Source organism: Platalea leucorodia, assembly GCF_965183815.1.
Source record: "Platalea leucorodia genome assembly, chromosome: 4".
Classification (NCBI taxonomy): Eukaryota; Metazoa; Chordata; class Aves; order Pelecaniformes; family Threskiornithidae; genus Platalea; species Platalea leucorodia.
The window spans coordinates 36,567,276-36,579,943 of NC_138826.1; the positions used below are offsets into that span (position 1 = coordinate 36,567,276).

The 12,668-nt window shown below is 35.7% G+C and overlaps 2 protein-coding genes across 2 annotated transcripts in view; one reads left to right on the forward strand and one right to left on the reverse strand.

Moving 5' to 3' along the window:
- LRRTM3 (leucine rich repeat transmembrane neuronal 3) overlaps positions 1 to 4,955 on the forward strand; it is a gene marked incomplete at both ends in the record, with an annotated part of 89,103 nt that extends 84,148 nt beyond the window's left edge. Inside the window, one exon of the mRNA XM_082308967.1 lies at positions 4,746 to 4,955. Coding sequence (XP_082165093.1) covers positions 4,746 to 4,955 — 210 coding nt within the window. The remainder of the gene's footprint in view (positions 1 to 4,745) is intronic.
- Positions 1 to 12,668, reverse strand: part of CTNNA3 (catenin alpha 3) — a gene marked incomplete at both ends in the record, with an annotated part of 542,611 nt that overhangs the window by 378,899 nt on the left and 151,044 nt on the right. The gene's annotated exons all lie outside the window — the stretch shown is intronic.

Here is a 12,668-nt window from a genome sequence, read left to right on the forward strand (position 1 = left end):
AAATTTAACAAAATACCAAAATCCTTAGGCTGAAAATATTGCCTCTAATTCTAAATATAATAAATTCAGAAAAAAATGCAATTCTGTTTCTTATGAAAGCCAAGCCAAGGTCAAGCAATCAGATAAGAACATAACCACAACACCAGAAGCTTAATAAATGCTGTACGCCTTTCCTAGAACCTTTCCCATCTTTGCTGACTGCCAAGATACTCATCTGTAGCTAGAAGCATTCGCCTCCCCAACCAGTTCACATCTGTTTAGTAGTGAATATACTTCTGCAGTCTGGATAAAACAACCTATTTCCTGCAGATCCCTGTAATTGCTAGAGAGAAGCCAGAACCAAATTCTCAGTCTCATTTAAAAAAAAAACAAAAACCAAAAACAAACAAAAAAAACCTAAAAAAACCCAACTTTCTTTTTAATCTGTGGTAACTTTTCAACTGCCAGTGAGGATCAAAACAGAAATGCAAAAACATCAACATCCCAAACACTGGGTTACATTCTTTCCAGGACTGAACAGAATTATTTTTTTAAAAAATCTGGTTTGCTATACAGTTTTGTAAATGCAACCTTTTAGGCACATTTTCTAGGTAAAACAAGTCTGGAGTTTTAGACTTCCTTACTGAAAAGATATAGGATTGCTGGAACTCTTCCCCCCCCACACTGTACAGAAATTTAATACTATGCAATGAAATTCAGCTTGCAGGACAGATGCTTCCTTGAACAGTAATTGCAATTTTAAGGCTTCTGAACTGTAAATCTGAGATAAGCCAAGGCTTTTTGGATGCTCATCTGAACCTGAACTCCAAACAATATGAAGTTCACACATCACTAGTAATTAAACAATGCAGCGTTTTTTACTCCAGAATTGCTGTCAAAGAGATGAGAGCTATCATTAGAAATGCTGTGGTATTATTTATTTGAATTTTTAAAAAGTTCAAAGAACAGGAAGTTTATAGAGAGAGAACTTTTACTGAGACACATACCACTATCAGAAGGAAAACAGGAAGGAAAAATGCAAAGGAGGAAATACAAACAGGGATGTTCCTTGTTTAATGACCATGCCATGAGGGTTGACATCTCTTTTCCAGGACTATAACCTGAGAAGCCCAAAGTGATCCAGCACACTTAGACAGCAATAAAGCAGCAGGTGGTAGCAGCTTCACGGGCTGGTTACAAATGAGCTGCGCTATGAACTGGAGTGACCAAGAAGTCTCATTCCCAAATACTTACACTAAAAAGAAATACGGCAGGTGGTCAGATCCTGACCATTCTAGGAAAGAGAGACAGAAGGCAACATAGTTAAGGAGGGGAAAAAAGATGCAACAGGAGAAAAAGAGTAGGTCAGAAGAAACTATCTGGGAGATTTGTAACAGATCTAATTTTCTAAAATTATAAATTAAAATTAGTGATTAAAAATCACTGATTTCCTAAAAGGTGCAGATTTTGCATTCTACAGGAACGACCTGGTTACAAGAGAACCAGTGCAGATTCTTTTGAAGAGTGCCATCATTCCTGGCTCATGCTTGCCCAGAATAAGGTAGAATTGCCAACACAATTTTTCACTTCAGAAAACAGCAATGGAGAACACTACACAAGCTAATCTTTTTTCAGAATGGAAACTTTACCAGACTAAGGAAAATATCATTAATCCAAAGTTGTTTCTCTAATCTCAGCTAGGCCTTAGATCTCCTCCTATGTGGCTTCCCAGTCAGGCCTGTATGTGTATGCATGAAAGAATGCATGTATGCAATTGTCTACATTTCATGGCAATTGCACATATAGCTTGCCTAGCTCACCTTACGCTGCTGACCAACTTCCTGCAGAGTTGCTTTTCTGCAAGGCCATCACGTCAGCATCAGAAAGAAATCAGAACAAGCCCATAACCATAATCAGCTTGTTTCTGCCTATAGGTCTGAAGCAGTTAAAGTGCTCCTTTCATCCCTTCTGCTTCCTTTCCATTCTGATGTTGCTGAAAACAGGGTACGATCAACTGTCAGCAATTTAGACACATTACATGAAAAATACATGAAAAAAGGCTACTGAGAATATGACCAGGTATTAAGATCATAACACACACACACACACACATACTTTTTCCAGTCCAACATACATACAACAAACCTTTTTCAAATATGTATGCAAGCCTCAGCTCTTACGCCGAACATACAGAGACAGATTTTAATTTTTATGAAGCATGTCAACCCATATCTTCTATTGTGATAGATGTGGCACTAAATATCTCTTCACTGACTATTCCAACCAAAATGTGGGCAACAGCACTTTTGAAGCCAGATTGTACAACATTTTGTCTGGTTTCCATGGAAGTGTGGATAGGCATTAGTGATTCAAGGCCATTCATCACCTTTTGCTCCTGTAAAAAAAGGGCAACGCAAATATGACTAAATTAGTTGGGTGGGCAGAGAAGAAGTAAGTACCAATATGTCTACATGAATCCCTGTACAGCCAGAGCCTTTAAGCCACTTTTCCTTTTTGTACACTTTTTGGGACATCTCATGCCTTCTAGCCTCACTGTTTACTAAGGTGGTTCATTCAGCAAGAAATTCTGTATATCTCTCAGGCACATATGTCTGGTCAAAAGAACATGAATGGAGATGGAAGTGGCTTTGCTTACATCCCATCTCCAGAATTTATGGCAGTCTGTAGGTTAGGTACAAAGAGGACCAGAGATGTTTTTACCCTACAGTACCAGGGTAACTGAAGGCACAATCAACCTGGGAGGGAGGGGATCAGTCCTCTTTACAGTAGGGCTTAAGAATTGTGTTGGCTGTATTGAAATTGCTACTTGAGGAGATCACTTAGGGGTCAGGGTTCTGGGTTTGATCACAGTAATGATGAGGATATAGCATAGCTCGGTAGCCTTTCCTCTATCATGCGAGCAAGGCTGCAGGAGGCAGTACATGTTCATTGCACTGCAGCCTCCAAAAGTAATCCATGCCCAAGGTGACACCATCCAATATCGGGCCACATTAATGGAATTAGGTTAGGAAACACATTTTAAGCTGTAAAAGGAAAGGTTCAACAGTTTAAGAAAAGATACCGTTAGTGTTTATGAAGGGGGAAAAATGTGGAGCATTTCTTCTTATTGCATGTATTTAAAATGCCAGAGTTCTTCCTCAGGTAAAGTCTTTTCATTATTTTAAGAAAGCCTGAAGTGCTCATCCAGTGTTTCAACATGAGGAAAAAAAACAAAACAAAACAAAAAAAACCCAAAAAAACCAAAACCAAAACATCCAAGGTGGCTACATGAATTTTTGTGAGTGAAGAGATACAGATCACCAGACACCTATGATACAGTATGGTGTCTTTAACCTTAAATCATTCAAATACAAGAGTCATGATAGAAAAAGATACATTCCACTGGTTTTCTGATTCTATTCTATGAAGATACAGTTTTGTCACAGGTTTAACTGATATTCTTCCAATTCAGACAGTGGGATCACATGATATGCTACATACATCCACCTTCTAAGCTGAATGTTATTTAGGTCTTCACAAGCTATCAATATCTCATATGTAGGTAGAAAAGTCATCCATTTCCTTATATTTTTCAGTCTATCTCTCTGTTTTGCATAGCGTATGTGCAGTGTTTATAATGGAACTTGCACCATGCTGTCATGAGCCTGTAGAGGTACAGGTGGGACATCCAAATGCATCAACCAGCTGTGCTAATGAGAAACAGTTTTGTCTTGTATTATTTCATATTTCAAATTAAAATGCTTTTAAATATTATCTGTCCTCATATTTAGTTTTATTACATTTCACTGAGTCTTCAAAATAACAGCAAGAGAACAATAAAAGTAACAAATAAAAGTTGTTCTCTTTACTTTTACAATGGACTGAAAATCTGATTTTTAAATACTAATGCATGACTCACACAGCCATTGCAATATAGTCACCTTTTTCATCCTTCAATTGTCTCAATATATATAAAAATAAATCTAATAATACAAATACATACAATTCAAGATCTGTATTAATTTCACCTCTGATTCTACAGTGTATTGTAAATAATTCTATGCTGAAGTGTGTTCAAAATTCCCAAGAAAATAGTAAAAAAAATTTAATAACTTTTCAGCCTAAAGCATTTGAATTAAACCTGCAATAGTGAAGCTTCCAGAGCTACCTTAGCATAACAGTGGATGAAGCTATCATCTGCCATGGTCCAATATTTACTGAAAGCTGCCAGATTCAAATTGATGCTTATGCTATAAATAATAGGAAACGTGTCATCTGTGAGTATTTCCCAGCAGACCAAAGGTATCACACTCACTGATATATTCAGGGAAGATCCACTACCCACTCTTAAACTTGAAAGCCATTTAAATTTCATTTGAAATATTCCATATATCCCCAATGGAGTCACTCCTCTTTCTCCTCCCTGACAGACTGATTTTAGCAGAGGCTAATTACATTCTAAAGATAATTTGAGTTCATTCACATCTTAATCCTCACAAACACATTCAAGCACACACCTAGCCCTGGGCCACAAGATCAAAGGTGGCAGTGGTTAGGCTTAAAACACCCTAATAAAGACTAGGGTTTGGGTGGAGTGGAGAGGGTGGAGGGATAGAGAGAAAGAAGAGATTTTTTACATGCAGCACTATATTTGGCATTAGCCGATGTTTTCAGACAGTCCTTTTCTTCAATATCAAATTCAGGCAAGTACAATTTGATCATATCTTTTGGTAACTGGCTGGTTTTCATCTTTGTTTTTCCCCTAGATACCATTGTCTATGAATGTGTCAACATTTCTTGCCTACGATCAGCCCACGATAAGTTACTGTGGAGTACATCATGAACTGCTTGCTCACAAGCCCTATGACTCGAGTAACCGGGAAGAAACAGTGGAAACGCACCTAGAAACTGATCTGGATCTGAGCACAATAACAACAGCAGCACGAATCAAGGAACACAGTCAGCAGCTGGCTTAACTGGGGTTTTTTGTTGTCATTTTTTTTCCTGTAGCAGAGGCTGCAACCAAATTCTATGTAATGTTATGGACAGAAGTGAGAAGACATAATATTATGGATTCTAGGATCCCTGTTCAAATTAAAAAGGAATCACAAAGATTAATTGTTTCAAGTCTACAATTTGTAATTAGTTAAGTTGTGCAGTATTTTTTTGACTTCAGAGTATGACCCTTACAGTGAATCTTTTTCAAAACTCATCCTACCTACCTGTATAAACTGTACAGATGTAATGTATTTTTCATATTGTAAAGTTTCAATTACCAAGAACAGCTGGTATGTACAGTACCATAATTTAATTACATCTTACTTTACAAGTTTCAGTTTCTAAAGTTTCAAATTAACAAAAGTTATTTCTTGTGTTATTAAGTTACTCTGTTTTGTAGGGATCATTTTGTTACTGCTTTTGTGCCCAGAAAACTTTAATCTAGAATTCTGTCCTTTGCAGAATATGCACCGTTTTTACCGTGTTTAATGCGTAGAATTTTATCTACTCATTCCAGAAGTAATGCATTAACCAAAAGGAGGGTTTAACTATTCAGACTTCTAAGAAATTCTTGAAATACATAGCCAAGTTTTCTTATAAATGAAAATTTTAAAAAAAAGTAACAATTCTCCTCAAACTTACCTGTTGCCTTGAAATACAGCCTGACTTCTAAATCAGAAAAATGTAATGATAAACAGATATATTTTAACAACAAAGTTTATGTATGCAACTGTTAGCCGATGCTGATGATATTTTGTAAAGTTTCACTGTTCTGCAAGACAATATGGACAGGAGACTTAGATAGGCAGCTGTCTTTACAAAAATCTGCTGTGAAAGTATAGCCTGCCAAATCAGGCCTTTGTATTTCTACTTAAAGACAAATGGGCCCAAAACCTATTTCTGTCAAAGACAGCTGATGACAGAAGCGGCAACAGAAACAAGCCCTTAAGAGTTATACTACTCCTAGAATGTGAAATGTTTCTCAAAAGTAAGAAACTTCTACTTTGCTTAAAAATATAGTAATTCAGACCAAATCATAAAGGTTAATAGTCCTGTAACGTTATGATGCATCAAGCTAAGAAAAAAAATCCAAAACCTTTAAATACAAAAAAAAATGTAGTATTAAGTCTTTAACAATTACTACATTGCTTATTTGTCTACCATTTAATATCTGGATTGAAGCATTCTTATATCCCATTCTTTGGTTTTAAATCTTCAAGACTTCTCAATACCGTATGAGAATAACTTTTATAATACTACCCTCATGTTGTAATCATAAAAGATTACAGAAATTAGAAACACATTATATCATGACAACTCGGTGAAATATGAAAGGGAACACGAGCCTTCCAAAATATAGGAGAAAAAAGTTTCATATGGTGAAGTAACTTTTTATAATAAAGAGAAATTATATAACCACAAATCTATTTTTCTGAATGTTTATCCCACCGTATTTTCGTGTAGCTTCAAAGCAGAAGACTGGAATTTAAAATTACAGTTCAACTGTTTGTACAAAATATAAAGCAAATATAATGAAAAATAGCTTCAAAATATTGTTAACGAATCTGCATTCACTATCTTTTAAGTGGAAACAAAGTGTCAAACCAGAATACATTGTATTGGTTATTTATTTAGCATCTTAGATTTTGTAACATATTTTGCATAAATTATTTGCTATTCAAAACATTACTTGTCTTTTCAAGACTCATCTTAAACATTCACACTTCAGTTTCTTATTTCTTTACTACATGGGTTCTTGAATTTCTGGTCATCATCTACAGTGCTGGAATTTTACTATGCACAGTTTGAAAATACATTTTGCTAATTATAAAATGAAACCAAAAATGCAGGTGTCATTCTGGAGTCGAGTGACTTTTGTAGTACAGGAAGAATTTAACTGTTTCATTTCAAAGTTGTTTTTAATGTTTAATGTTTAGGCATTCTGGTCATAATAGAAGGCCTGAGCTGTTAGGATCAAATACCATCCTCCCAAAAGATTATTTTAGTTATTCTTGCTTTGTCCTTCCTTTTCTTTACCTTGACCCACTGCCCTCAAATACTTATAGTGCATGAACGTGGTCCTGGCACAGATGCAGTTACTCAAGATGCACATATGTTCAAAGGCACCATGTACTTTGAATGTATGGAGAACTGTACAACATAAATATTTTCAGTGCTAGACACTCTAATGAACTTAGGCTAAGGAACATGATAAAATATTTTCTTATGCCAAGAGACACAAAATCTTTTTGATGTATCTGGTTAAACAAGCACAACTGGGTATATATTCACGTACACGCAAATATTTCTCCTTTTGTTTCTTTTCCTCAATAATGAAGCATACTTTAATGAATCTGGTTTGTCTTGGACCTCTCCCGAAAGACTTGTAGTTTCAGACCAACATATCAATAGACAAATGGTAGAACAGCAGGGTCACAGAAGTAGCAGCGATTCTGCACCTCACAGGTCTGCTATACTGTCACAATCCACTCCTGGGGCGTTTGTAGTGCCAGGCTCTCTGTAACTCCAGTGGGCCACTCCAGTGCTCTGAAAGACAGATGCAACATCCCAGGGCCCAAAGCAGCAGCGGAATACCTGCCCATCCCAAATCTAGAGTGTTCAAATATACATTGTCATACATATAACTGGATACCATTTTTTAATGGACTACATCAACCTGAAATCTGCTATTCTCAACAAGATGGATGTCTTCAAGAAAACTAGACGGCAGGTAGGTACCTTCCCTAAAAAACCCATATAATGAAAAAAATCTAAGTTAAGCTAACCCAAACAAGGACTCACTCCTAAGATCCTATGTTAGTGTTTGTATGCCTGCTTTCTAACAGATTATTGCCAGCTATATACTGACTCGGAGTGCACAGAAATAGTAAAAGCTCTAGTTATGTGGACAAAACAAAAAAGTATCATCTAAGCTACAAGTTAGCAAGAAGAAAGTATGCTGAGCCTATGAGTTCAAATATTTATTTACAGAGGGTCATTTTCATATATCATTTCCCTTTGCAATAAGATCCATAAACCAGAAATAGAGGTAGCCAACAGCATCAATCTCAATCTTACAGTCAAGTGACACTTCCATACCCCAGTAGATCATTTTATCAAGAAAAAGCTAGGCGAATTCATTACGCTTGCAAAATACAAACTGATAGAGAGTATAACCTCTATCAATAAAAAATCCCAGATAATTTTAAAAATACATCTAGCTACAAGCAACCATTCATACCATCCACCAGCAGATCACGCTTGTACAGCGATTTACAGGCTTGAAACACCCATTAGGAAATTGAGCACTAGCGTCTGAACGGAGGTCCTATCTAAAGAAGAAGGTATATAGGAAGATTAATGATTAATCTGACAAATTACTGCATATGTCTCAAGACAGTATGCAAAAAAATAACAAACACCAAAATAACACCTATACAAGAAAGCAAATGATAGTTTCAATTAAAAAGTGATCAAAATTTGCAGTATAAGGCATCATATAAAATATTCGCAAGGGATCTGAGAGCTACCACTAACAAAAAAACCCCCCCAAAAAAAAATATATATATATACACACACACAGTTTTCAGAGATACATCACACATATCAGACTTCTTTTGGCAACATACAACAAAGAGGAAATGTACAAACCTCAGAAGTTGTGTACTAGCTTGCTTTACTCACAGCCACTCAATTTCTCCTCTCTCAAGGCATTTTTTATCTCTTACTGTTATTTTCAATCCTCAGATTGGACAAGAGGAGAGAAATTGTGCAAAAACCATAACGTGAATGGTAAAAAAACCAAACCAAAACTGCAAGGGCAACACCACTGACTAGAAAAATAAAGCCAGGATTCCAGTATCAACAGAACTGTAATAAATTCTGGAAATTGCTTTATTAGCAATGTAGGTACTCAACTCAAAGATGGTTAATGTAAACAAATTACTGATCATGTGTAGTGTCAAATACAAGCAGCTGTATTTAGTTCCCAACTGGTCTAGCAGAAATAGTCTGTTGAACAGGTGAGAAAAAACAGTTCAACTCATGTTCCCTAGCCTGATCCTACTCTCTTGAGGGAAAGATCTTTTTGCTCCAGACTTTTGCATGGGTCTCAGGGGCCTGGGCTTCCTGAAGGCAAATCTTACCAGTAAAGCATAAACATCTGCAAATGACTATAATAATGGTTTTACTTGGTCAGGTCAAAGGTACAGCTAGGCTTGATAACCTGTCTCGAACAGCAGCTGAAAGATGAAACCGAAAGAACTGAAGACTGGGACAAGCACACAGCAGTATTTCCCCAGAACGCCCCTACAGTGCCCAACAATTTGTAGGTCAGGGACTTACTGAGCCAAATGTGGTGTCTTAATAGTCCCCCTTTGAACATGTGCACGGCTTCTTTGAAGCCATATAAATTTGTAACATTCGCAAGTCCTGCAGAAAGTAAATTTACTTTGACAAGAAAAGCTGCCTCTTTTCTTTGTTCTAGTAGAAATGAATGATAGAGTAGTGTAATAATAACACTTTTCACTTCCATTTTTGACACAGAAATATGATTATCACGTAATTAATAATGACAGACCGACAACTTCCAGGTAGCTTGAATAATATCTATCCAGTCATCTAACATACAGACATTATCTGAAACCCTGTAGATTTCATTATCAGATTTCCCTCGGGGGGTTCTTAAAATCAAGATTCAGCTCACCAGAAAGCAGAATATTTTTTCAGCTTTCTCAAGTCCATCACAACGGTAAACAAAAACTAAGCCTGTTTTGTAAGTATTGCAAAACACTTTTCAACATAGAAAGACACACATGAACCTCTTATTAGATACAAGTTTGACTGTATGATCCATATTTAAAAGCAGATGTTCATTAAATTCCTCAAAAAAATTCTAACATTTAAGTGAACTAATAGTTCTATTATAAAGTAACAAGGCCAAATTCCATTTTCCTGCTCTACCTAATTATAGAACCTGATTAATTTTAATTATAAAGTTTCAGAATAAATCAACGTGAACATCATCAGGGTTCATGATTAATATTATTTTAATGAACACCTAAGGAATTAACATTTTGCCACTAGAACCTTGCCAAGAATTTTTATGAAAGCTGAAGCGCAGCATGTACAACTGTGAAAATCCCACATGGCATGGAGCTTATATTCTACTTTATCAACATCAATTTTGTATGTCAATAACTCATTCTTAAAACTGTCTCTTTAGATGGTTAACTACAAAGGAGCACCTGCTGTGCAATGGCAAATGAGCCTGCAACATGGAATTCATTATACCCAGTCCTGTTACATTAAAAGTCTAACGCATTCATAATAGTGGACACTTCAAAGTATCACCACTATAGACATGACACATGTAACGATACTAATATACAAATGAGCATTAATTAATGTTGCGTTAGTATGGAATTTCTTTGGATTAACATTAACGATTGCCTTATTAATTGCCTTAGGTCAACTGAAGTAACCAGGATGGATGTTATTGTAATAAACACTAAAGGAATTCAAACTGTTCAGTTATATAAGAATATGGTTTTACCAGCTTTCATAGAGAGTACCTTCCACTTTGTATTCCATAAGAAAAAGACTTTTAAGGTGAATGCAATTCAGCAAGAGTTCTATCTACAATAAAGTGATTGCACCAGTGAAACATATTTCAAAGTCAAATAATTTAAACATTGTATACACTAATTCTGTGCTTCTTAGAGAATAAAAACTCATCAACTAGGGATAAGAATACTCATTAAAAGAAAACGATGTGTCCCTCCAGCACTGTGCACTTCAATAATTTCATTAGTTTTATACAAGAGTGTGTCATAAAGGAGGCATGGAAAGCCATTAACTGAACCATTCATATTCAGTACATTTTGTTGTCATTTATTCTTTCAAAAGAAACAATGAAACTGATTTATTTTTCTAGTAATGATGATGCACCTCCCTTTTATGTCTTGCTGTTGGTTACTTTATTTTTAAAGAACCTGTAAGCTCACATAATTAGTCTAGACTTCATTATCCAAAAGCCTTATTCTCATTTTCAGGACAGGAAAAAATACAACTATCAACGGTATATCTGAATATGCAAATAAGATTCATTAAGATTTTTTCTTCTTGTCTTCTGCTTTAGCATTATCTAGACAGTTCATATTTCCTCTCCTTACACTTCTGCAACTTGCCTCTTTCTCCAAGTTCTAACTGTCACAATTGAGAATGCCAGAAATAAAAAAAAAAATATTCAGGCTGAGTTACTGGAGGGGAAAAAAAACAGTGTTAAATGCCTTTCAGGTATCCATCTCCAGAGCTGAACAGGTTTGCTGCCTACCGAGCACACGCTAAAGCTTGTCTGACTCAAGTGCCCTTTATTTCACCACTAGATCTTGCAAATATAAACTCATAAATACGCTGATGCTATAACATGCTAATCAAAATCAATCTTTTTTTCATTCTACCACTACACAAGGTGGTGCTGGGTTTTGGGGTTGGTTTTTTTTGTCTCTTTGCACTCTAAAGCTTGAACACATATGGTTAATAGATGTCAGCATAAACTGTCCTAATCCCACTTTCATCAAGTGATTACAAAACAAACTTTAAAAGTGGAACTGGGAGGGGTGAACATGACGCCCTCCCCATCTCAAAGCAAAATCAACTTTACTGTGACAGATGCTTCTCTTAACTTCTTCAAAAACCTTCAGTCTCTGGGGAACACAGTATCTACATCAATCTGTATCCATGCTTAACTATTCTCGCTATTAGAATATTTTTCCTTATGCCTAACCTAATTGCTACTGTAGCCGTTGGAGGTCTACACCCATATATGTCAGGGCCACCTTGAAAAATGCCATACAGGTTACTACTGACTGAAAGTCTCATGGTGTTTCAAGAGAAGAAAGTAAGATATTTTCCAAAATTTGAGCTTTTGGAAAGACAGATGTACTGCTTGTGAAGATGACAAGTACTTTTTTTTTTTTTTTTAATCTTTTAAAAATTATATACTTAAATAGGAATGGAGTTAGTGAACCTGATTGGGAATAAGCATTATTGATTAAATTTCTATTTCCATTTTTAAGACATTATAATTCATAAGATTTGTAAGACAGGATTCGTAATCCTGTCTACTGTCTGGCTTAAATATAGCCATTTCTATGCTATTTTTTTCCTGAAGCTTTCTTCCATTTCTTTATTTCTTTGAATAACTCCTTGAATCTACAAAGAATCTTGCTAAAGATACCTGGATCCCAAACAGGCATAAAGATCTGCCTCTGTTCTGCACTGCCAGATTAATCTCATGGTTTAAATTTAAAATGACAACTCAAATGTAAATTGCTGCCAATTGCTTCTCCCATATTCACAAGCTTTGGCACTTGTTCATTCTTCCCTACCTGCATGCATTTCGCCTCAGGACTTTTGAAGTTCCACCTTCTCTTTAGCAAAGACATTAAGAAACCCACTGAAATTAAAAACTGATTTCACATCATTTATACTGCTAAATTATATTCTAAGATTCCTTCATGTAATATGCAAGTATCTTACTAAAAACCAAAATTATTCTTAGAAAAAGAATGAATTAATTTATGCTTCCCGAAATAAGCATTAATGGCCTATTGTAAGACTTTAAGTTTTTCTTTTACAAAATTTGGAGGAGCGGGGGAAATTTATGCAGGGGCATTGCTAATACCACA